Below are 26,819 nucleotides of genomic sequence, written 5' to 3'. Positions count from 1 at the left end.
CACTGCAATATAGAACAAAAAGACAGGCCCAAAGAGCTAAATCTAGATTAAATCTGACATTAGTTAGAATAACACAGACATGATTAGAGGAAGGACCAGTGTGGTGGCATTGCACAGTTATTTAGGGTACAACTAGACTACCCAGGAAATCAAACAGGTCAAGGTCAATCTTCTGGGGTTTGATTTTGGTGCCTAGTGGGCACATATGATATTGAACTGGGGGGATCGAGAGATGACTCCTGTATTCCTCAATCTTGCAAAGAGTAGAGGAGATTGACAGGAGAATTTCTCCTGTTAACCTTCCTCAGTAAGGACAGCCAGATAAGTCAATTGTAGATACAGTAAGGTCTCGGAGTATGCGACCCTTCTCTTATGCAGCTGACCCCCGATTCAGACTGTGTACAGTAAACCCTTGAGATGCGGCGAGGGAGGAGATCTCCCTGTCAAAGGGGAACAGAGCTGGAAGCAGCCAGCTATTCCACTGAGAGCCGCCAGGGGGCAGCTTCAGCCTCCGCCGTGCGCCCTGGCTCCAGCCCCTTCACCCCGGCCCCAACCCCCACAGACCTAACTCAAACCCTGCCTCCACCTTGGCCCTATTCCTCGCAGACCCGGCTGAACTCCACCCCCTGCAGCCCTAACCCACCCCAGGCTTAACCTTCCCCACCTCCCTCCCACACCCCAACCCACTGCCCAAGCCCCCAACTTATGTGAATTTCGGGGTATGCAAGGGTTACATATCTTGGGGGATTACTGTACATCAGTTCTGGCTATGAAACTGCTGAAGCTGGAATTACATGTCCATAACCGACTTTAAGGCCTAGTGCAGACGTGGCCTCAGAATGGAGCTTTACCTCCTTTTTTCCCCCTTCCCCCCACCCGGTAGGCAGTATGAAAGGAAATCAGTTTCTAGAAGCGTAACAGAGAGAAAGCTGTGTTGGTCTATATACTATCAAAACAAAAAGCAGTCAAGTAGCGCTTTAAAGATAACAAAATAATTTTATTAGGTAATAAATTATTTTGTTAGTCTTTAAAGCGCTACTTGACTGCTTTTTTGTTTGATAGTTTCTAGAAGGGATTTGAATATGCAGAGTTGTGGCTTGGTGTAGAGTAACCAGGGGAAAGGTGGAAGGAATTATATTTAATGACTAGAAGAAAATTTCAGTAGAGTAGAACCCCAAGTTCTTCCTCGAGTGTCCCCGTGGGTGCTCCACGATAGGTGTCGGGCTCGCCCCGGCGCCGCAGATTGGGTTTTTCCAGCAGTTTCTGCCGGACCGCGCATGCGCCGGCGCGCGCTGCTCCCTTGCGCGCTCCCGGCCACGTGCGCAATCCGGTCCCTGCCATTTCCTTCTTAACCGCCATTGGCTGCAGACGGAATCTGCTCAGGCTGCGGCCAGAGTCAGCGTATTAGAGTTTTTTTCAGAGTTTTAGAGTTCTCTTTCAGAGTTCTTAGTTAAATTGTTTGTTTCTTTATTGCAAAAAAAAAATAATATATATTAAGTAGAAAGTCTTAGAAACGAGAGGAGGAGCGGAGGCACCCCGGGGACGTGAAGGCCAGTAGGCCTCCTGCTGCGGCAGGCTGGAGTCTGTGAGAGGGGAACAGGCACAGAGAGAGTGCTAAGTACCCTATTAACAGCTCAAAGACTCACCGCAATGTCCTCTTCAGGATTCAAGAAGTGTGAGTCCTGCCACGAAGCTATGCCGGCCTCTGATGGGCACAGTCAATGTATCAGATGCCTGGGGGAATCACACATCACCCAGAAATGCTCCTTCTTTGCAAAGCTCACAGCCAGAGCCAGAAAGGACAGAGAAATGCGGCTGAAAATGCTGCTGTTTGATAAGGCCCTCCAGCCAGACGTGCCGGAGAGGCCTCAACCGGAGGGACCCACAGGGCTCCATAAAAGGAAGGCAGTGTCCCTCACCCCCTCAGTGCAAAAACGGAGGAAGCTCTCTCCAGCCTGATCCCTGCCAGCGGTCACAGCGAGCGGGACGGGCGCAGCTCATAGCCCTCAGCCGCAGTCACAAGCGAGCGGCAGCGCAGCAGTGCACGTGGCAGAGGCTGAGCCTCCGCCTCCGATTACTAAACAGCCGGCCCGCGCATTCAGAGCGGCGGCCAGGCAAGCGCCGGAACCGGTGGCACCGCTGCAAGTGGCACAGACCCCCGCGGCACTGATGGTGCAGGGCCAACAGGCACATAGCCTGCAGGCACTGGAGGAGACCACCCGCGCGGCACCGCAGATGAGTGTGCCGAGCGTGGCACTGACAGCGGGGCTGAGATCCCCGGCACGGGGAGGGGCAGAGCCGGCCCCGCAGGGGAGGGGAAAGGCAGCAGCGAAAACCCGGCACCGCAGCCCTTCTCTGCACAGGGCTGCAGGGCTGCTCTCAACAAGTCCTCCCCTTATGCTGCGTACACCAACCAGGAGACATGGGTCTCCCCCAGCCCACCCAGAGCCTCCTTCCCCATTCCTCCAACCAGCCTCACCATAGCTCGGGCCACCCTCACCTTTTCTGGGATTTGACCCTCTGGAGTACTACCATAAACCAGTTTCACCATTGTCTCAATTGTCCAGACGATCTCGCTCCCCCAGACATCGGGGGTATACACCTCGAGAGTGGTCCAGGTCTCCATCCCAGGAACCGTGCCTGTGCTGCCACGGTTGTCCTTATCATGCCGGGCATAGACACCACAGGCATACACCCAGGGGCAGGTCCCCCTCGACCGCCCAGTACCCCTGCGGGCACTCACGGACGGGGACGGAAACACAGCTGTCTCAAGGGGAGCTGATTCTGGAACCCCGAGATTTTCCCTCGCAAGCCTCTAGTGAGAGGGTGTACCACCGGCAGCAGGACCCTGAGAGTTCAAGGGAGGTCTACCCTAGTGGTTCCTCCTTGTCCTCCCCCGACGAGGCTATGGCCCCCGGGGATGTTGCCCCCCCGGACAACCTCAAACAGTTTCAGGAGCTGTTTAAAAGGGTGGCTTTCACGCAAGGCATCCAAACAGCAGAGGTGCAGGAGAAGCACCACAAGCTCCTCAAAAACCTGAGGCCTCCGGCCTCATCCAAAATCGCTATCCCGCTTGACGAAGCAATCATGGAGTCTGCTACCACCATATGGCAGACCCCAGCTTCCGCTCCACCTATAAACAAGAGGGCGGATAAGAAATACTTCGTCCCAGCGAAGGGATGGAGTTTCTGTTTAGACACCCACAACCAAATTCTCTGGTGGTAGAATCGTCTCAGCAGAGATCGAAGACTTTCCAGTACAAAGCGGGGGGAACGGACAGAGATGCCAAGAAGCTAGAGCTATTTGGCAGAAAGGTATACTCCTCCTCCACCCTGCTGCTGAGAATGGCTAATTATGCAGCACGTCTAGCAAACCACAATTTCGACAATTACTCCAGGCTTACTTCTCTCATGGATTCGCTTCCAGAAGATAAGAAGCTGGTGCTGAAGGCCATCGTGCAAGAGGGCTATGCAGCCTCAAGGACGGGAGTCCAGATCGCCCTGGACGTAGGAGACACAGCGGCACGCTCAACGGCTACGGCAGTGGTCATGTGCAGGGAATCCTGGCTCCAGATATCGGGTATCCCGAGGGATCTGCAGGCAAAAATTGTCGATCTCCCTTTCAACACGTAGAAGTTGTTTGCAGAGTCAACTGATTCAGTCCTTCATTCCAGTAAAGATTCAAGAGCCACACTCAGAACACTGGGTATTTATACCCCTCCATACAGAAAGAAAAAGTATTACCCTCAACAACGGCGATACCCGTACCAGCCTCAGCGTGCTCAGTACCAATGGGGCTACGACCAAGGGCGGCATCAACAGCAACAACAGTATAGAACTCCCAGGCAACGTTCCCAACAAGGCCGTGCATCCTCGGGGCAGGCCCAAAGGCAACAAGTTTGACGGACAGATCGAGGGCTGCACTATTACTACCATTGCGCAATGTCATCCACAATTAATGTTCCATCATCGCCTCCGACTGTTCCACTCACAATGGCAAAAGATCACCACAGACAAGTGGGTACTATAGATCATAGCCACGGGTTACGTGATCCCCTTTCAGTCGCTCCCACCGCCAAGACCTCCGCCCAGGCCTCATCTCAGGGATGCCTCCCACGAGGCGAAACTCAAGCACAAGGTGGACCACCTGATGCTTATAGGGGCGTTCGAAAGAGTGCCGGAGCGACTTCAAGGGAAAGGGTTGTATTCATGATACTTCCTCACAGAGAAGAAAACAGGAGGCTGGAGGCCCATCTTAGATCTTCGAGGCCTCAACTGGCAAACAACGCTTTCGGATGATCACAGTCGCCTCTATACTCACGGCACTGGACGATGGAGATTGGTTTGCAGCCCTCAACTTACAAGATGCGTATTTTCATATAACGATCCACCCGGCTCACAGACGTTTTCTCCGGTTTATGGTCGGCAAAGAACATTTCCAATACAAGGTTCTGCCGTTCGGCCTCTCCTCGGCCCCCAGAGTCTTTACCAAGACCCTGGCAGTGGTGGCAGCCTACCTGCACAGACCAGGGGGTATTTATATTCCCATATCTGGACGACTGCCTACTGAAAGGGGCCTCGAAAGAGGAGGTACTACGCATGATACGCGTAACAGCAAACACGTTTTCTTCGCTGGGCCTGGTCATCAACCTTGCGAAGTCAAAGATCGACCCCACACAGGACATAGAGTTCATAGGGGCACGCATAAATTCTATCACAGCAAGAGTTTATCTACCCGACGCTCGCTTTCGCGCTGTCTGTTCCCTGGTACAAGTCATTACATAAAGCCCCACGGTGCCGGTTTTAACATGCTTGCAGCTGCTCGGCCACATGGCAGCGGCAACGTTCGTGGTACAGAACGCCAGATTGCATATGCGCAACCTACAACATTGGTTGGCGAGCGTTTACAAGCCAGCATCCCATACCGTCCGCAGGGTGGTGTCGCCCACGACAGAGGTGCGCAGATCCCTGCAATGGTGGGTAAACCCCAAGAACGTGCTAACAGGGGTAACCTTTCACCAACCACAAATCTCTATTTTTCTCACCACCGACGCCTCCCACATAGGGTGGGGAGCACATATTGGCGAAAAGGTGACGCAAGGACTGTGGTCCCCTACGGAACAGTCACTGCATGTAAATATTCTGGAGCTCAGAGCAGTATTCAACGCCTGCAAACACTTTCAAGACCACATACAAGGCAAGGTAGTCGGGATCAATACAGACAATATTTCCACCATGTTTTATATAAACCGACAAGGCGGAGCTCGATCCTGTGCCTTATGTGCGGAAGCGGTCTGGCTGTGGAACTGGTGCATCGCCAACAATATAACGTTGAAAGCCTCGTACTTACCAGGTGCTCACAACGTGAAGGCAGACCAGCTGAGCAGGCACTTCGTACTCACACGCTAGTGGCAGATCCGCTCTGATCTGCTACGACCGATTTTTTCAGGCATGGAGGTTTCCCCAGATAGACCTGTTTGCCACTCAGCACAACAAGAAGTGCCCCCAATACTGCTCAAGGGCAGGACTGGGGCGGGGGTCCCTGGGGGACGCGTTCGTGATTTCGTGGAAGGGCCCACTGCTTTACGCGTTCCCCCCCCCACCACCACCACGGTGCTCATCCACAAGGTCCTGCAGAAAGCCAGGAGGGAGAGAGCCTGCATGATCCTAGTGGTCCCCAAACGGGATCGACAGCAATAGTTCCCCTTGCTTCTCCGCATGTCAGATCGTCCACCGCTTCCCCTTCCGGTAGCGCCGGACCTGCTCACGCAGGCCCAGGGGTCCATAGTGCATCCTCACCCCTGAGGCCTGCGCCTACAAGCATGGTTAATCCATGGCTCAGCTCCCTAGAAAGTACATGTACGGAGGGAGTGCAACAAGTCCTGGAAAGCAGCCGAAGGATCTCCACCAGGAAGACCTACAAACAGAAATGGACTCGATTCACTGCATGGTGTTCCACCAAGCAGTTAGATCCCCTTGAGGTGCCTGTACCTGTCATACTAGAATACTTACTGGACCTCAAGAGAGGCGGGCTCTCCCTCTGCTCGTTGAAGGTCCATCTCGCCGCTATATCGGCTTTTCGGCATGAAGACGAAGGGCCCACGGTGTTTGCTCATCCTATTGTTACCAGGTTCCTGAAGGGGCTGGTAAACCTGTACCCCCCTCGGAAACCGCTTCCACCATTGTGGAGCTTGGACCTGGTGCTCAGCACGCTAACGGGACCACCCTTTGAACCCTTAGCCACGGTTTCCCTCCATCTCCTTACGATAAAGACAACCTTCCTTCTTGCAATCACGTCAGCTCGCAGGGTCAGTGAGCTCGCAGCAGTTATGGCAACGCCGCCCTGCAAGGTATTCTCAAAGGAGGCGGTAACATTACGGCTGCACCCAGCCTTTGTTCCGAAAGTTTCTTCAGAGTTCCATCTTAACAAACCTATAGTTTTACCCTCGTTTTACCCGAAGCCTCGTAGCTCCAACAAGGAGGCACGCCTGCACCTCCTGGACGTGAGGAGGGCGTTGGCCTTCTACATAGACAGAACTAAGTCCTTCTGGAAAACGGACAGACTCTTAGTCTCTCTCACTCCCAGATCAAAAGGAGAGGGTCTCTCTTCACGGAGAATCTCGAAGCACATTTGTGTCCTGCATAAAGATGTGCTACGAACTTTGAAAAACTCCTTTACTGTCCCTGCCTAGGGCTCATTCCACCCGGGCGGTGGCGGCATCAACAGCCTTTTTCAAGGGCATCGCGCTAAAAGACATCTGCAGAGTGGCGACCTGGTCATCTTATCACACCTTCGCCAAGCATTATGCCCTACACTGGGTATTCCAAGAGGATACCCGCCTCTCGACAGTGGTCCTTTCAGGGGCAAGCTGCACATAACCCGATTACCCACCTCCTTTCTTGGGTTACTGCTGGGTAGTCACCTATCGTGGAGCACCCACGGGGACACTCGAGGAAGAAAGAGAAGTTACTCACCGTAGTAACGATGGTTCTTTGAGATGTGTCCCCGTGGGTGCTCCACCACCCGCCCATCCTCCCCGCTTCGGATCTGTGTTTGGTGTTTTTCAGGAGCATCCGAGGTGGTTGGTCAAGGAACTGGCGGGGACCGGATCGTGCACGTGGCCAGGAGCGCGCAGGGGAGCGGCGCGCGGCGGCACATGTGCGGTCCGGCAGAAACTGCTGGAAAGATCCGATCTGCGATGCCGGGGTGAGCCCGACACCTATCGTGGAGCACCCACGGGGACACATCTCGAAGAACCATCGTTACTACGGTGAGTAACTTCTCTATATGCACACTCGAGTTGCGTGAATCTTGGGTTATCATGACTGTGAGTGGCGTGGAGCTGGCACTTGACTCTGGCAGTAGTGTTGATCAGTTTTCCAACTCCTGTGAGTGGTGGGCAGCCAGGAGACAGGCATCAGCTCCCTGCCACTCTCAAAAGCCCTGGAGTTTCCCTGTCCCTGTCAGTGGCAGCAGTCAATATTCGACTCTCGGCTGCCGTCATTGACAGGAGCAGTTGCTGCCACTGACAGGAGCGCCAGCCTGACTCTTGCCGTGCCTGACAGGAGCGGTTTTCCTGCTCATGTCGGGGGCAGCAGCCTCCCCACTCCTATTAGGGGTGGCGAGAGTCAGGCTGCTGCCACTGACAGGAATGGTTTCACAACTCCTGTCAGGGGTTGCAGCCCAACTCTTGGTTGCCACCCCTAACAGGAGCTGGGAAAATGACCAGTGCAGCAGCACTGATTAGTTTCCTGTCTCCTGTAAGAGGCTGGGAGCCAGGCTCCCCCTCCCTGCTGCTCATAGGAGTGGGGAAACTGACCAATGGAGGAAAGCAACTGCCAGATAAATCAGGGGTCTACTGTAATTGCCATCCTGATTGACATTAATTACAGCTGCATTGACACTTCAGATTGCAAGGATATGCACAAGTGGCACTACCAGAGAAGGTGCCTCCCTCCCATAATCCAGTGCAGGGGCAGAAGTTTTCCAGGGCTTCCCCAAGGAGAGATGGTGGCTTCTTGTGTCATGGGGTTGCTGCAGGGGCATAGAATGTGCACCTCTAAAAGCAATAAACCTTTTTTTGCTGCATGTGCTTCTGCTGTTGTTTGTTTCTTTAAGGCAAGATTTAGTTGCTAAGACATGGCTGTCCTATATCTAGAATGTGCACATCAGTCATTTTCTAAGTAGACAGCACTTAACCTGTACATATTTATTTATCACCGGAGCTATAAGGGGGAAAAAGATTAAACTTTAAATAACTATTAGAAACTTTAGCATGGTGCGACATCAAGCATTACATTTTTGGTATAAACAGCTGTCCCAGATCCTGTGAAAATACTAATAAATATTTTTTTAAAAGCAGATAATGAATTTGTCCAACGTTAATCTTTTGAATCACTTTTCGTAGTGTAGAAATTTTCCGCTACACTTGAAATCAGTCTTAAATAAAATGGAGTTCTTTTAGGAGCCACTCTAGTAGAGCTGTTCAAGGGACTATTTCATTAGTTCTGTCTCACAATACCCACTCCTATCTGCTCCTACAGTCTTTTTTAAAATTTTATCCTGTTCTCACTATGGCAGAGGGTCCCCATGGGACCCGTGGGCTCCCATTCCCACTGCAGTGCTCTAATTATCCCAGCCATGGTTGGACACGTTATTCCCATCCTATATTTCCCCACCAGTACCTATCCAGCCTCTCTGTGCAATATATTGAGAACATTCCAATCCTCCCAGTTCAGCTGTGCTGAAAGATTGGAGTCCTCATGCACCCCTATAAAGAGGATGAGCAGCCCTTGCCTCATCTCCATGCAAAGCATTATAGACTTCTAAACCCCTGTGCAAATGTTTGGAGAGTCCCTGCATCATTGTGACAGCTGATGGTTGAGGTGTCCCTGTTGTTTGTGGTGTGGGAGAACCATTTTTTTAAAAATCTTGCTCTTGTACTGCCTCATAGTATTCACTCTCACCAGCTCTTGCATTGCTCTTAAATTTTATCCCACTCCCATTATTATGGTATCAGGCCCTGCTGGATCCATGGGATCCCAGTCCTTTATACCCCGAACTACGATGTAATTACAAGTGTACCTTAAAATCAGTTTCCATTTTGTACAGAATCCCTTGAAAATCATGAAAATACATGGTTTGATATTTTAAACTTTGATTTACTAAGAAGTTTGCTAATTTAATATTTAATCAGAATGACAGCTGGTTTATATTCTGGGGTACTGTGCCCTGCAAAGTATTGTCATCATGATTATCCCTTGCCAATGGTACTGTAGCTTCTAAGAGGAGGCTATTCATTTGATTAAATTTATTGGACGCACAAAAGTTGAACTTTCATATGTATTTTAATGCATGATGGCAAATGCTTCAGACTGTGAAATTTCAGAGGACTGTGCTGGCGAAAAATGGATTGTTTTTATTTAAGTACAGTAGTAGTTTTCGTGTTTAAGTGTCTACTCCACTGATTTGATTCTCTTACCTGTCTCGTCAATTTTTCATGTGCTTAAGAGATTGTTATTGCCTTGATTTAACTGTATATAAAGGCTCAGTCTAGGGGTCCTTTATTTTTATCATCTCTCTCTTCCCACATTAAACCAACTGGTTTTTTTTTTCCTCATTATCCTTGCTTTGCAATTTCCCTATTTTCAAATGGAATTTTCCTGCCTTAAGCTCATTTTTTCTTGTTTTCAATAGTCATTTCCACTATAAAGGTTATTCTTTTAGTATACGCTCCTTTTAAGTAGTAACAGAGAGGTAGCTGTGTTGATTTGTCAATTTTTTTGGTACTCTGTACTTGTAAATGTCAGTCTGTATTGGAAATGAAATTGATCTGATAAAGTGGGTCTGTCCCATGAAAGCTCATCACCGAATAAATCATTTTGTTAGTCTTTTAAGTGTTACGTTTCTGCTACTCCTTTTAAGTGTTTGTGTAGTTCCTCCTTTTCTCTTTAAGCATTGGTTCTGCAGGCTAAGGGCTTGTGTACATGATGATGGGGTAATGTGATTTATGGGGAGTGGTTTCTAAAGCACGCTCATGTGTTGGACATTAATTAGTCCTTCTAGATCTTTCTGGTGTGCTTTAATATAGTGCTGTTTGAAATAGCACTATGTTAAAACATACAAAAAAACCTTCAGTATGCAACGTTAGAGCTTAGAAATCACATCCCCATGGCGTGCATTACCCCAGTGTGTACACAGACCCTACATTTTAATTTTCTTAACATTTGCTTATAAATCCTAATCTCGTGTCCCACTTGTATTTTAATTGTTCATTTAAGGAATACAGTTGGTCTTCCCACTTAGTCTTGTACAGGAGGGCATCAGAGCTAAGTGCAGTACAGTATTAAAGCTACGCAAATACTTAAGGTTATTGCATGAATTTTGAGGATGTGCGTTCTGTATTTACAGTTGTTTTGTCTTTTCAGGGCAGACCCTGGAACGCATATTCAGTTTATTCATTGTTAGATAGATGTTTTCAGCATGACAGCTATTGCCACACAGTGCTAGACTTGCACTTGGTTAGCCTATAACTCACTTTGTTCAGCTCAGTGTCCCATACTGTCTAGCATTTAAGAAGATTGTCAGTATAAATGACAGCAAATTGTTCTTGTCCTACTGTGTTATCAGTGTAAGTCCTTTAAAAATTAAAAAACCCTGCTGTTTCAATAGTATGCACGTTTATTGAAGCATGATGGAAGTTCTTCTTTGAGTTCTTGTACTGCCAAAATCACAGTGATGTCATATATTTAGGATAGGTGTGAGGAACCTATTTTGGGACAGGCCACTGACCCACAGAAAAATCATTTCGGGTCCAGTAACCCAAACAACTGTGAGAAGCAAAAAAACAGCCATCACTGATGTGGTTCCCAACTGAGCTACCTCACTCCCCTCATGCTGTAGCTGCACTGAGCAAGGGACCTGGACATAATCTAGGATGTAATCTTTTAAAACAGTAATGTCCCAAATATCAAGTGATATTCTTGATCCAGTGATATTTATCAAAATCTAAAGAATAAAAGTATTTTGATCCTCCCATTTTGACTTTTGGATATTAATCAAGATAGTTCTTTTGAGGTAGATATTTTAAAATGTTCCCTTTAACATACTTATTTAAATCTTTTGGATCTGAACCAAAATTAAGGATCCACCTTTCTTTTCTGCCATTATTGTTTTGCCCACTCAGTTGGTTCTTCTACTCTTTTAATTATATCTAAATTAACCAGTCTTTCCAATTCCTTTTGTCCTATACAAGGATATTTTTAGTTTACCGTATAACTGATCTTTGTTTCAGTTAACTCTGTATATTGTATCCAAATTACAAATGCCAGTGAATAACTCTGTAAATTGATGTTCTGTTTCTAGTGCTTCAGAATCCTGACTAGTCTGAATTCCACCATTTAGATTTAGTGCTAAACATGTTTTAAAACCTAAAAAACATTATTTGTCCCTTAACTACTACAAATCTTGTTTTCCTAAATTAGCTTTAACTGTGACCTGTAATTCCGAGAGATGCATAACTAAGGCTCTGGTTTAAGCCCTGGATATTTTTAGTAAAAGTCATGGACAGGTCACTGGCAATAAATTAAGATTCATGGCCTGTGACCTCTCCATGATTTACACTATAAATACTCTTGACTAAATTGTGGGAGGATGTTTGTGGAGGCAGCTAGGGATACCAACAGCATTTGCAGCAGCCATTCAGGGACTGGTGATGGAGCAATGATTGCTTTAGCTGCCACAGGGGCTGCTGCTTGGGCCAGTGGCTGAAGAGTTGCTCCAGCAGTGGCTGGAGTAGCTGTCCTAGAGCCACCTTTTTGGACATTCAGGGTTCAGCCATCCTGACCGTTGCAGAAATCATGAGATTGTGGAAAGATACAGAAGCCATAACTTCCATGACAAGCATAGAGATGTACTAATAATTGGAATTTTTTCACCTCTATAAGATTGTAAATTAATATGAGTTTGTTCTTTTACTACAGGTTTTGCTTTTAGACATTTTAGAATCTCTTCTGAAATTACATTAGCTTGTGTACCTGTATCTTATATATGAAATAAGTGTTCCATTAGTACAGGGATGGGGAACATTTTTTGAGTCCAGGGCCAGTTACCCACAGAAAAATTAGTGTGGTGGGGGGAGCCACACAAAAGTGAGAAGCAAAAAAAAAAAACAAACCCAAACCCTCTACACCTTTCACTGACCTGGTCCCCAAGTGCAAAGGCAGGGGAAAAAGATTTCATGGCCAATGGGAGCTGCAAGGGGTAGTACCTGCAGGGAGCACTTCATGCAGCATGCAGAAATGCCCAAAGCCCTTTCCTCACCCCTGCCAGACATAGCCCATGGGCTGGATCTGGCCAGTGGCTTGCTTTGATCAAGCTGTGGGGGTCAGGGCTTCCCCCCCCCCCAGTCGTGTGTGCTGGCCAACACCCCAGCTACAGTGTGTGTCTTGTGCTGCTGGGCATCGGGGGTGAGCTCTAAGCCTTGTGGGCCACAGCAAGGCAAACCACAGGCTGGTTCCTAATCCCTGCACTGGTAGGAAATGTGACTGTCCAGTTCTCCTCATAGTTCACAAAGTGGCTGTGTTTTAAAATATCTAGAAACAAATTTTCTTAATCTGTCATGTAAATTCTGTTGTTCTTTCTTTGGTGCCTTCTCCGAGACTTTTTTTGAATTTTTAACTAAATATATACTGCTAAGTTTTTTCCAGACTTCTCTGTTTACAAACTTTTGCAAAATTATTCTGTTTTTCTTTTCTTTTCTTTTGTTTTTGTTTTTGCCTTTGTTTTGCAGAGATGACAGACTTGACTGGGGGTTTCCCAACTTTTTTTCATCGGGGGCCACATGACATATTCCAAAGGCCCAAACGCAAAATAGCCTGAAACTACCCCTTACTCCCCCCTCCAGGCTTAGACTCCCTCACAGCCCCAAACAGTCATCTGCCCACATCCAGGCTTAACCCCCACTAACAGCCTCAAGCTGCTCTGCTGCCAGCCCTGCAGCCCAGCCAGGGGTCTGCCCCCGGGGCCTCCTGTGGCTTGATGTGCCAGCTACCGGGACTCAGACGCCGGGACTCTGTGGCAGCCAGCCCTGTGGATGCTGGTTCCTCTGCAGCAGCTGGCCCCGTGGGCTGGATGAAAAGGGCCAGATTCTGGCCTGCAGGCTGCCTGTTGGACACCCCAAGTTTGACTATATGCTGGAAATCATCTAGGTTTGTGTCTCATTCCATATCTAGAACACTTTCATTTGCTCGTGTTTTAACTCTTTCACTCTATTTTGCTTCATAGATTTTTTAATTGTTATTATTTAAGTCTACGTTCACATCTGTTTGTTTGCTTTCTAAAATGTGCAGTCATTGTCTGTTAAGTTCAACAAATCGGCAAATTCTTACCCCTTTTTCCAGATTTAGATCTGGATCTTCTAATAATCTTTTACATTGATATCTTGTAGTCCTATCACAATTTAGTCTCTCACTGTTGACTCAGATTGTGGAAATTGTCTGACTTATCTTTAAGTCTTTTAAAAATGATGCAGAAGTGCCTTCCTCCATTGGATTTCTTGAGAGAAACTGAATTCTTTAAAATGTTTCACTTATTTTCGGTAAACAGAATAGCTCTTTTTTTAAAGTGACTTCTAGTTGGTTCATCCTTTAATAATAAAGCTTGCATAAATTGTATGACGAAATTGCTTCAGAAGCTACACTATTCAAAAAGAAGGGAATCTTTTGCTCATTATCCTTCTGAGGAGATCCTAATGCCCTCAAAAATATCAAATTTTTATTTCAATATTTTCCATTTTTCTGTAGCATTTCTTATTTTCAGAAATTTGGGAACACTTATCTGATTTCATTCTAACTTGTTTTTCACATCTGAGTATCTTTTACCTTAGGGATTTTTTTTTTTAAACTTCCTTGTTTTTAACATCTTCCAGGTCATTTTTATTTCTTTCAATCCCGGTGCCATGTGGTGTTTTTATATTCAGGTGATCCACTAGCCCTAATAATAATTCAGTGCCAGTAACTAAAAAGTATTTAAGTATTTTACTAGCACATAAAGAGAGCATCCAAACTCTGGTCTATTAATCAGTCTAATGTAAAACCAACTGTCTTCTCTATATGTCACACCCCATACTCTGAAGATTTTATTCATTCTTCTAAAGCTACAGTAACACCACAGTTCTCCCTTGTCAGGTCAGCTTCTTACAATTTAATATCTTAGAAATAATTGTAACATTTAACGATTGATGAATATACTGACTGGAAAGGAAAATAGAATTAGTGATTTACGTCTCTAAGGACGTAGAGAATGCTGTATGGAATAGGCCCGTCTAAAATATTGAAACCATGTCAGAGGAGGTCAAGCTTTGTCCTTTGGTTAGCTCAGTCCATTACTTCCAGAATTATTAGCTATATTCATTACAGTATTGATACTTCCCTTTTCCTATCAATAGACAGTGTACTATAAATCAATGTATGTTGCTTTATGTCAAATACTTTTGTTGTCAAAAATTAGATTTCTAAATTTTGCAGGACCTAATTAAGATGTGTGGCCAGGTTTCATGCAGTATTTTGCATTAATCTCATGTGGGTTTCTATACTGTTGAATATCCATATGTATCAGGGACTGAATCAGGCACTCTATAAGCCTTGGCATTCAATCATGGAACTATCAGATTTAACTGAGAAAATGCAACTTCAAGGAATATTGTTTGTGCAAACAAACACTTTAAATACCATCAATAAAATGCTGTTGGTTTAGAATTGTGACAGGGCGCCTCTGCTCCTGCTCAGAGACCCATGTGCTGCTCAAACTACTTGAGTAGCAGTTTTTCTTTTTCTTTTGTTTTTTTTTTTTTTTTTTTTTTTTAAGTACTATGTCGGGTCTCCTCACTTTCATATTATATACAGTTCTGCTGTTAACATTCCTAAAGAAGCTCCAGCTCCTGCAACAGGTGGGTAAGGGCAATTGCTCTCCTCCCTCTGCTGCCTGCTTTCTCCCTCTACTTCTTTCTTGTTCCTGGGCATAGCCTCCAATAGGTTAATTAGCCTTTCAGCTCTCATCCTATGTTTAGGTTTAGTTTTGTTTAACTAGCTCCATTCTACGTTATCAAAACAAAAAGCAGTCAAGTAGCACTTTAAAGACTAGCAAAATATTTTATTAGGTGAGCTTTCGTGGGACAGACCCACTTCTTCAGACCATAGCCAGACCAGAACAGACTCAATATTTAAGGCACAGAGAACCAAAAACAGTAAGCAAGGAGGACAAATCAGAAAAAGATAATCAAGGTGAGCAAATCAGAGAGTGGAGGGGTGGGGGGGAAGATTAAGAATTAGATTGAGCCAAGTATGCAGACGAGCCCCTATAGTGACTCAGGAAGTTCCCATCACGAATTAAACCATGTGTTAATGTGCCGAATTTGAATATAAATGTCAGCTTGTCCACTTCTCTTTCTAAAACGGTGCGATAATTTCTCTTCAGTAACACACATACCTTGAGGTCATTGACAGAATGCCCCATTCCATTAAAATGTTGACTAACTGGTTTGTGGATCTGGAGTGTTTTGATGTCTGTTTTGTGCCCGTTGACCCTTTGTCTAAGGGAGTTAGAAGTCTGTCCAATATACAAAGCATCTGGGCATTGTTGGCACATGATGGCATATATGATGTTAGTAGAGGAGCATGAGAAAGTGCCCGTGATTCTGTGAGTAACCTGGTTAGGTCTAGTGATGGTATTTCCAGAGAAGATATGTGGACAAAGCTGGCAGCGGGCTTTGTTGCAGGGAAAGGTTCCAGGATTGGTGTTCCTGGGGTATAGACTGTGGCTGTTAGTAAGGATCCTCATGAGGTTGGGAGGTTGTCTGTAGGAGAGAACAGGCATGTCACCCAGGGCCTTCTGGAGTGTAGCATCCTGATTAAGAATAAGTTGTAGGTCTTTAATAATTCGTTGCAGTGGTCTGAGTTGGGGGCTGTCGGTGATGACCAGTGGTGTTCTGTTCTTGGCTTTTTTGGGCCGATCTTGGAGTAGCTGGTCTCTGGGTATGCGTCTGGCCCTGTTGATTTGTTTTTTTTACTTCTCCTGGTGGGTAATTCAGGTTTATGAATATCTGGTAAAGATCTTGTAGTTTTTGGTCTCTGTCAGTTGGATCAGAGCAAATGCGATTGTACCTAAGAGCTTGACTGTAAACAATGGATCTAGTCACGTGTGCAGGATGGAAACTAGAAGGGTGTAGATAAGTATAGCGATCAGTAGGTTTTCGGTACAGTGTGGTACCGATCAGGTCATCCTTGACTAGTACTGTAGTGTCCAGGAAATGTATCTCTTGCATGTTGTAATCGAGGCATAAGTTGATGGTGGGGTGTAGATTGTTAAAGTCTCTGTGGAATTCTTCTAGAGCCTCTGTACCATGGGTCCAAATCATAAAGATGTCATCAATGTATCTTAAGTAGAGGAGTGGTAATAGGGGACGAGAACTGAGGAATCGTTGTTCCAGGTCAGCCATAAATATATTAGCATATTGTGGGGCCATGCAGGTGCCCATAGCAGTTCCACTAATCTGGAGGTATAAATTGTCCCCAAAACGGAAATGATTGTGTGTGAGAACAAAGTTACAGAGGTCAGACACCAGATTGGCTGTGGTGGCATCAGGGATGGTGTTCCTGATTGCTTGTAATCCGTCTTTATGTGGAATATTAGTGTACAGAGCCTCTACATCCATTATGGCAAGGATGGCATTATCGGGAACTTTTCCGATGTTTTGTAATTTCCTCAGGAAGTCGGTAGTATCTCAGATATAGTTGGGAGTGTTGGTGGTATAGGGTTTGAGGAGGGAGTCCACGTAACTAGGTAGTCCGGTGGTAAGGGTGCCAGTACCTGAAATGATAGGGTGTCCAGGGTTTGCAGGTTTGTGGATTTTGGGAAGTAAGTAGAATAATCCAGGCTGCGGCTCAGATGATGTGTCTGAGTTAATGAGGTCCCGAGTAGCAGCAGGGAGTTCCTTCAGTAGTTGTTATAATTTCCTTTGGAATTCCAAAGTGGGATCAGCGGAGAGAGGTCTGTAAAATGTGGTGTTGGAGAGTTGTCTGGCTGCCTCCTGTTCATAGTCTGACTTATTCAGGATGACAACAGCACCCCCTTTGTCAGCTGGTTTGATTATGATGTCTTGCTTATTTTTGAGACTCTGGACAGCATAGCGTTCAGCATAGTTGAGATTGTGTCTCATTTGGCATTTTGTGTATAATGTCAGACTGAGCACGGTTGCGGAAGCACTGTATGTAGAAGTCCAGACTTTCACTATGACCCTCAGGGGGAGTCCACATAGAGTTCTTCTTTTTTTTGTTGTTGGTGGGGGCGTGGGGGGGTCGAGAGAGTCAGACTGTTGTTCATAGGTGTGCTGGAAAAATTCCTTTAGACGGAGGCGGCAAAAGAAGGCTTCAGGGTCCCCACAGAATTGTATTAAGTTCGTGGGGGAAGTAGGGCAGAAGGAAAGACCCCGGGATAAGAGAGACTCCTCTGCTGGGCTGAGTTGGTAGTTTGAAAGGTTAACAATGTTGTTGGTCGAGCTACTGTTGTTGTGGTTGAAGTATCCTGAGGAATGAAGTAATGAAGAAAATTTATTCTCTTTTCTTTTTTGTAGAAAGAGGAAGTGTGTTTTATAAATATCTTGTCTGGCACTGGTAAAGTTTCTTACTGTGGGGTCTTGTGTGGATGCCTGTTCGTTGATGATAATTTCAAGTTCAGAGAGTTCATTTTTGATTATCTTTTGTTTATCGTAAAGGATTTTGATCAAGTGGTTCCTCAGTTTCTTAGAAAGTGTGTTGCATAGATGTTCACTGTAGTCAGTGTAGTAAGTTGATTGTAATGGGTTTTTCACTGCCAGTCCCTTGGGTGTAATGTCCATTTTCTTGCATTCGGAAAGAAAGATGATGTCTGTCTGGATCTGGGCAAGTTTTTTCAATCTCCATGGTTTATTTGACCTGCCTGCAGTGATCAGAGTGCTGTCTCACCTGTTCTTGCCCAGCACTCAGTCACAGGAATATGCAAACAATTATTAAAACAATTAAACACTAATGTTAAGGAAATTTTAATTTCTTTAAGTGCTTGCTTATATGTGTTCCACTTCTGATGTACATCTGCTGGAAATCAGAACATGTTAGCCAGTAGCATTGATCACACCAGCTCTCTGGGTAAAGCAATGATTGTCTGTTGAATTAAATTGCACCAAAGATGAGTATTTTGTGTTTGTTAAAGTGTAGGTAAAGTGCTCTGCAGATTAAGTTGGAATTTTGCCTGTGGTCATAAGAAGGGCACTGCTCTCTTCATGAGCATCTGTCATTTAACACTTTTTTCTTTCTTGTTAGAGTTTTGCTATCTGTGGTCTCCTAGCAACGCTGACGAAAGATATAATTGAGCTTTGCTTCTATTGTATGTTGTTTACTTTGTGCTCCTGTTTAAGGCCACTGTTGCTTACAATTACTTTGGGTACAAGTATTTGAAGTTACTCGGTACGCATAGTTTAAAGAAATAATGATTGCTTGCCACTTATTACAAAATACATATTGAAAATATATTTTAGACTTTGTTTCCAAATAACAGTATTGTTTGCTCTCCCACGATAGATTTGTCAGTCACTTACAAGGGGAATGTACTAGCATGTGAAATATCAAACCAGACTGTACAAATTCTGTCAAACAAGCTATTTTGTGCATATGTGTATGATTGGTAGCAAAATCTGAAATGAATTATGACCATGTTAGTACAGGTACTGTCACTGTTTGCGATTAAAAAGTCCTAGTATTTTAGAAAGAGACTTAATTACCAGAAGTGAAAATAAGCCAATTAAGTGCTTGAGGGGCAGTTTTATCTTAATCTGTTAACCTGCTGCATCTTTGTTTTCAATAGCCATTAGCAACAATGTGTAGCACAGTGGTGCCCAAATCCATACTTGGGTCCCTTACGTGCAGTATCAATACAAATAATAAAATCTAAAGCAGTGGTCACTAAACTGTGGGGTGTAACCCCTTGGGGTTGTACAGAGGAATATGCAGTGGGGCATGGCTGGACCTGGGCCATCCACCACAAGGGTTGGGAGGGGAGCACCCCCCAATCCTGTTCTATCCCTAACTATACTGCAGCTCCAGACCCAGCAGGGGTCCTGTTTTTTGTGACTGGTTGTGGCTGCTTCTTCCAGTCCTGGCTGCTTCCCTTGTCTCTGTTCATGGTACTGGCCCAAGCCAGCCTCAATGGGCACAGAGGTGTGGAATAAGGAAGAACCTCCATCCAGCTCTGTTCTGGCTCTAGATCCACCTTCAGCCAAGGTCCTGGTCTTGGGTCCTGGCTTCTAGGCCCCAGCTGGGGCTCTGGTTACTGGGGCAGCAGTGCAGACAGGTTGCATGGGGAAGTGGAGTACAATCTAAAAGTGTGGGTACCACTGATCTAAAGAAATACAAGGGATAATTTTACATATGTGCAATGGAATTTAATGGATATCAGTTTTACCAAGCTAGTGGGATAACGGAGAATACATAGGTATATGTAGAAATCATCCAACTATGTCTGTCTCAGCAAACACAGAAGGCGGCATAATAAAGTTTTATAACGGTGTGGCAGCATCTTACCTTGGTAACTCCTTTTCATAAGATTGTTCTGTTTTGCCATCAATATCATTAGTGTGTTGTTCATAGCATGTGTTGAGACGAATGGAGCAATTTACACAATCCATTTAAATCACTTGATTTTTCTTTAAAAATTATTAATTTAAATCAAGTTGTATTTTTATAAATCTAATTAGCAAATTTGCATTGTTGCAATTTTAGATTAAAATTCTAGAATGTACTAAATTCTGAACACAATATTTTAAAATGCTGCAACTGATAGGATGTTTTATGTGAATTTTACAATGCAGTTATTAGCTGAGGTGGAAATATGTATATTGAAAATTAAATCTGAGGTCCTCCAAGGGCTTAAGGAGGTATCTAAGGCCTGATCTACACTAGGGATCAAAGTCAATCCTAGATACACAATTCTAGCTATGCCATTAGTGTTACTAGAATCAGCGTATCAGGATCAACTTTGTACTCTGGTGTAGATCAAGGCTCTTCATGCTTGCGCCATCCTCCCTTATTCCATGCAATAGCGTGGAGTACTAGAGTCAATGGCCGAGTCCAGAAAAATCAGTTTTGCCACATCTTCATTGATGTAGTAAAATCAAACTCCGGCAGATCGTTTTTTGGGTATTTTTTTGTTTTGTTTTTTTTTGATGCTTTGAACCTTCAATAAGTATAGACATACCCAGCTTTATTCACTTGTATTGTACCCACTGTCTTCAGTGAGATTATTTTTACTTAAAACTAAGCATACGCAGAAAGGATTGTGGCATCAAGGTGCTAAAAATTTTTTTTTGTTTCAAAATTATGGGTATAAATCTTTCTCTTCAAAACAAAAGCACTTTAGTGTTAACTTGCAGAAGTTTAGATTTGCAGCACATTAGCAAAGTTAGTGTATAATGTTTTTGTACTCAGTTGATTATTTTCAAAAATAGAAGCCTAAGTGTAGGCTCCTAAAGATGTGTTTTGTAACCTTACGTTAGAATTTTCAAAAGTACCAAATTTATTTAGGACCACTAGTGCCATTGGCTACAATCTGCAAACCCTGATGGAGAAGTATAAACTGGATCAAAACATTTGAGTTTTCTTAATTTATCAAAGTTCAGAATATTGGAAGACTAAGGCTATGTCTATGCTACCAGATAAATTCAAATTGAAGGCAGTTAGCTCAATTGTACCAAGTGACTGTCTTCGCTGTAAATACCATTAGCTTCATTTAAGGAACACTAATATCGATATCATAACATTGTTGAAGCTGGCTGGGTGCAGCGTCAAGTTTGAATTTAAAAGTTCAAATGAAGGCTGGTGTGGAAGTGCCATGTCTTTGAATCAAATTCATTAGCCTCCAGAGGCTGTGGTGCTGCTACACCTGGATGCTGGCTTCCTGCCACTCAGAGGAGCCAGGAAACTGACTTGCACTGCTGCACCTGGCTCACTGCTGTGCCTAGCTCCTGGCTCCAGCAAGCCAGTTGCGGTAGTGCTGGTCAGTTTCCTAGCTCCACTAAGCTTCAGGGATCCGGGAACCAGGCAGCAAGGTGAGTGTTGCTGGAGGCAGGGATGCAGCAGGGCCTGGGGGGAGGGCGCATAATGCAGGACAGAGGGAACTGTGGGATAGAGTCCCCACAATGCACTGCTGCAACAGTCGATGTTTGGCTATTCATTGGGGCACCATTAACTTGACTTCATGTGGACTTTGTGGGGAAACGAGGATCTGCTAAATCAAATTTATAAAAGTCAGTGTTGTAAAATCAAATTTTATAAAATTGAACTTATCTGGTAGTGCAGATGTAGCCTATATGGGTTGTAATGTTATATTCTATATGTGAACTCTAATGTTTAATAATGTCACTTTCAGTGTCAGCATTTAGTGACATTTCAGTGTCAGTGGTTTATTTGATGGATATATTAGAGTCAGGGTGGAGAACCCCACAGCCCATGGTCTGGATCAAGACCACGACTTGTCTGGACCACCAGGGGCTCAGGGTTCCTCTCCTTAGCATCCAGCCCGCTGTGGGATTGTGGGTGGTGGTAGCGTGTAGGAACCTCTTAGGCCAGATCAGGGAAGCCAGGCTGAATCCAGACTCTCCTAATTGGGTGAGCACAGTGCTGGAAACTGCTCTTGGGAGGGTTTTCCCGCTTCTCCCATTGGCCAGATTTCAGTCAGGGAGAGCAGGGGAGGATGGTACCTGGAAGCTGTGGGAAGCATGGAGCCAGGTAAATTCTTCCTCCCCACTCCTCTTTTGGTCAGCCCTTCATCCCCATCACTCTCCTGCACCCTCCTCCTGCCCAGCTTTCCCACCCTCAGCCTCCTCCTACCTCCTCCCTCCCTACTGGACAGATTTGGCGGCCACCCTTGCTCCTGTGTCCCCTCTCCTAGCCACACTACCCTCAACCTGCTCCTGCACCCTTCCCTATTCCTTCACCTTCCCTTCTGATCAGATTCTGCACCCAGCCTTGCTCTTGCACCCTCTCTTTTTTGGCCAGACACCCTACACCCAAGCCTACTTCTGTACCTTCTGCCCCAGCCAGACACACCACCCCCAGACCTTCCCTGCCTTCCAGACCTCCAGCCCTCAGTCTTCTCCTGCACCCTCCCTGCTGGCCAGACACTGCATCCCCAGCTCATTCCTGCACCCTCCTATCTCAGTTGAGGGCCACATCAGTGATGGTTGGCTTTTTGGGGGGTTGCCTCTTCCTTGTGTGGCCCCTGACTGTTTTCTCTGTAGATCAGTGGCCCCTAATCCAGAAAAGGTTCCCCACCCCGTTTTAGAGGATCTAATAAGGCAAGTGGTGCAACTCTTAGAAGGTGGGGATAGAGAGATTATTATTTGTGTTACCTAGTTAAGGACCAGAATTTTATCTAAATAGGATGGTTGGTAGTATGTGTCAACACTTACAAAGCAACGTTCCTGATTATTCAAACTGTGTAATTGTGGTTTTTGTTTTCTCCCTGTCAAATCAGTGAAAGTCTTGAGCTATACAGTATCAGGGCCCATTTTTGTAAACTCTTATATCCTTCATAAGTTAAATTCTTTTTTCTTTAGAAAACTCATAACACTAATGCAATTTTAGTTAAATATGATAAATATATGTGATATTTAAGGATGTAGTACACTCTGTGCAAAAGGGACACCTAAGATGTCGGAGTGGTAAGTGTAAAAACCTTTCAAACTAAAAGAACACCACTTCAGAAATGTATAGTATTTCATACTCAAGGCAGGACTAAGTATCTCTAGGGCAGAGGTAAGCAATGTTTCCAAGGCAGAGTGCTGAAATTTGACCTTTCAAACTCTATGTACAGTCCAAGTGCTGGTGATACTTTTTAAGAGTCATTAATAGTCCTACTTACAACAGCTTCATTAATAAAGTTGCATAGCTATACTGTTTAGGTCCACAGGGCCCAATATGGTCACCACTCACCACATGTGGCGAATGGGACACTGCAGTGTGGTGATTCAGCTCTGGAGCTGCATGTGGCTTTTGGCGCCTTGACGTGCAGCCTGCCCATGTGTGCACCCCACCCCAGTGGGAGAAGCGCATGGATGCAGTGGCAGCTCCAATGGTTCTTCTGGACCCAGCCACTTCTCCAGCAGTGCTGGTGAGTCACCAGCATTTATTTAGAGTGGGTGCTGGGGTGAATATAGAAAGATGCCAGCTGCAAGTGTGGCGGTCTTTCAGTTCCTTTTGGACACTGCTGGTTTAGGTGGTAGTTGGTAGCATTAGTTAGTCTTTTGCTAATCCACAGGCGGCATGGCTTTGAGCAAGCTCCCAACTGCATGGGAGTGGAGGGGCGGGGCTGAGCTTCTACCTCGCATATCAATGAAACTAAGCTTGCGCGCCACTCTTGGCATGTGTGCTGGGAGTTGCTTACCCTTCCTCTAGAGTCTATACCTGATAAGTGGTGCTTTGTCATTGGAGATTTTCAAGATCAAGTTAGATTTTACAACCTCACTAGCAATTTGTTCCAGTGTTTAACTACCCTGACAGTTAGGAAGTTTTTCTTAATGTGCAGCCAAACTGAAAATGTTTAGTCAAATTCACAGACTAAAGATAAGCCTGTTTAACCTGTAGAGTAGATTACTGTTAGTATTACCATAATTTTTACACTAAGATGAACTGTAACGTTTTGTTTGTGGTTAAAATATTTAACCAAGTATTCATGTTTCTTTTCTGCTCAACCAGTTATAACAAATGCAAGCAAACTCGCAATGGTACTACCACGCATGCTTCCTGTATTATGAGATGTTACTGGTGCACAAGTCTTGAGTGATTTTAAGATTTAGAACCTGCTGCTATTCTTTAATATTGTTACTGTCTCTTAAGAAAAGAAAATGTGGGAGGAATGCAAAGTCCTTTAAACTAACATAGTTTCTAGACATGTTCATAATCCAAATATTTTTCACTTTCCAGATGTTCCTCCTGCTGATCAAGAAAAGCTTTTTATTCAGAAGTTGAGACAATGTTGTGTCCTTTTTGACTTTGTTTCTGATCCACTGAGTGACCTAAAGTGGAAGGAAGTAAAGCGAGCTGCTTTAAGTGAAATGGTAGAATACATCACACACAATCGCAATGTGATCACAGAGCCCATTTACCCTGAAGTAGTACATATGGTAAGAGATTTAGCAACTGGAAATATTCTGAAAGCACTTTTCCTAGTTTAGAGTTAATTATTTGCCTGTAGTCATTTATTTTAGTAAAGCTTAGCTGATCTTTTTTGAATTTTTCAGTGTTTTAGTTTTGGGAAAAAGTATATCTCTGTAATTAGTTGTCTTTTTTTTTTTTTTTTTTAAATTGATGACTTTCAAAATCATATTGCTATTGTTGTTGGATATAATGGGCTCCTCTTTTGATTATTCATTTACATGGAAACAGTCATGCAGTATTTGGAACATGATGGACTTTCAGAAAACAAATTTGATTTGGAACAATTTAATTTCTTCAATCTTGTGTTCACATCCTACATATTGCATACATACAGATTATTTTGAAGAACATGATGATTGTGAAATGAAACACTAGATGTTAAAAAATGCCAGAATTAAGGCTTCTTGCAGCCTCAGTTAAGTTCACTTGTGTGTATGCATTATGAAACAATTTGTTATTACGTAATACATACTAAGCTCCTGGCAAAAATTAATTCCGTACTCCTAGCAGAAAGCCTATGTTGTTGCACAGGTGAAATTCATAATGCAGCTGAGAACATAAAAATTGGACAATAAAGGGCATCAGATCCCATTGATGACTGAACCTGATGATATTCTGAGCAAAAAGAGTTCTCTACCATGCTTACAGCTGCTTCTATCACTTCACATTGACTCAACAGATATTTTAGGCTTCACAGTGACTATAGATTCAGAGTATGTTTTGGATACAGTTTGCACCTTCCTGATCTGGCACTCTCGGGACCTGAGCAGTCCTAGACCAGGGGAGGTCAATGCTCCCCACTAGCCTGCGGCCTCTGCTTCTGGGTTTCCTTCACAGCTACTTACTGGATGTTTCCTGTGGCTTCTTGGCTTTGGCCCCTGGTTGCAGGACCACCAGCTTCCTGGTCCCTGTTTCCCTAGGCCCAGTTGCGGTCTTCCCATTCCTGCCCAGGCTCTGGTCAGCTGGCCTCCTTTTCCTGGCCCCAGCCATGGCTATGATTTCCTGGCTTCCTAGTCATGGCTCCCCAGCTGGTGGCAGTCCAACTGTGGCTGCCCAACCTGGGCTGAGGAGCCCAGCTGCTGGACTCCACTTCCAACCATCAGGGCTCTCTGGCCCAGCAACATCCATCATCCTGCGGGACCAGAGTGTCTTGGATTTGAGAGGTTCAGCATGTTGCATGAAATAGACAGTCCTTGTATTAAACAGTGAGAGTAAATGTGGAAGCCAGTGTATACCTGTACTTTATTCTGTGATCCCCATCCATATTGTGCACTGACCAAGGCAGGCATCCTGTGAAAAAATACTGTTTATAGTCAAATTATTCAAGAGCTGTATTACTCTCCCTGGCAACCTGCCTGAGTCTGCTCTTTTTTTTTTTTTTTTTTTTCACTGAGCCTGGTTGCCCTTTCCTCCATTCTGCTTGGGTGCCACTTGAGAAGCAGCATTGAGGGCACAAAAGACAGTTTTCCTGCTTTCAGTTCTGGTACCTGACACCCCAGAGATCCATATCAGCCAAGAGCAGCAATTGCTGGGAAAGGCTTCTCATCCACTCTGTCCTTGACTGAAGTACTTTTCAGTATGGGTGGAATCTTTGAAGAATTTAGGGTAAACTTTTTAGAAGTTGGCAGCTGAGCAGAGAGCTCTTTCAAAGGCTTATAAATTGCTGTCCCCATGAAAATCCATCAAGACTTAGCCAAAGGGCAGGCATAGCCATGACAAAAATGTGACTGAATCCTGTTAAGTTTCAAGGCCATACTCCAGCATGTTGGTTTCTGCAGGATTCGGTTTTATTTCTGCTCATATTAAATGTCTATGTAGACTGTTGGAAGTGAAGGCATATAAATTACTGTGCCTCAGTGTGTTAATAACACTCAATTTTATCTCCACCTCCATTAATCTAGCAGTAGTGATTGAGCACCTGGCCCAGTATTTGAAGAGGATTAAGGCCTAGATGAGAGCAAGCTGTCTGAGATTCAGATTAGATAAAACTGAGGTAGTGAGGGTGAGGTGAGCCGGGTTAAGCAAACAGATTTGTTAGATTTATATCTACTCCAATGATCGAGGGATCACTTCTGCCGTATTTGGCTAGATTTCATAACTTATGGCTTTGTTTGGACCAATAGCTATACAGAGATGACCAAGTAGCAGCAGGTGGGTTGATTGAAATATCTGGTACCAGAAAAGAGAGGGAGTGAAGAGAGCACAGCAGTCTGAGTGATCCATCCCTTCTCATCCAGTCCTAGGGCCTAGCAGTCAGAGGTTTTACATCCCTGACCATCTTGGCTAATAGCCATTGATGGACATGTCCTCCATGAACTCTTCTAATTCTTCACAATTAGAAATAGTGCAGAATCCTTCACAACTTCTCATAGCAAAGAGTTCCTCAGATTGACTGAGTGCTGTGTGAAGGTCTTGTTTATATTTGTTTTAAATCTGCTGTCTGTCAGTTTCATTGGTTCACGTTATATGAAGGCCAAGTATCATTTCTTTATTCAGTTTCTCCACTCAATTCATACTTTATAGACTCCTATCTTATTCCATTCTAGTCCTGTCTTTTCTAAGATGAACAGACCCAGT

General features: G+C 44.8%; 1 protein-coding gene across 5 annotated transcripts in view; it reads left to right on the top strand.

Annotated features, from left to right (window-relative positions):
• PPP2R5C (protein phosphatase 2 regulatory subunit B'gamma) overlaps window positions 1–26,819 on the top strand; it is a 151,790-nt gene that overhangs the window by 50,198 nt on the left and 74,773 nt on the right. For 4 of the 5 annotated variants that reach the window (XM_074996501.1, XM_074996503.1, XM_074996502.1 and 1 more), the window contains one exon: window positions 24,009–24,208. The exons of the other annotated variant lie outside the window; for it this stretch is intronic. In XM_074996501.1, coding sequence (XP_074852602.1) covers window positions 24,009–24,208 — 200 coding nt within the window. The remainder of the gene's footprint in view (window positions 1–24,008; window positions 24,209–26,819) is intronic. 5 annotated transcript variants of the gene reach the window in all.

Source organism: Carettochelys insculpta, chromosome 6 (assembly GCF_033958435.1).
Source record: "Carettochelys insculpta isolate YL-2023 chromosome 6, ASM3395843v1, whole genome shotgun sequence".
Lineage (NCBI taxonomy): Eukaryota > Metazoa > Chordata > Testudines > Carettochelyidae > Carettochelys > Carettochelys insculpta.
Note: the sequence above shows the minus strand (reverse complement) of the source record. Positions and strands in the feature narration are given on the sequence as shown.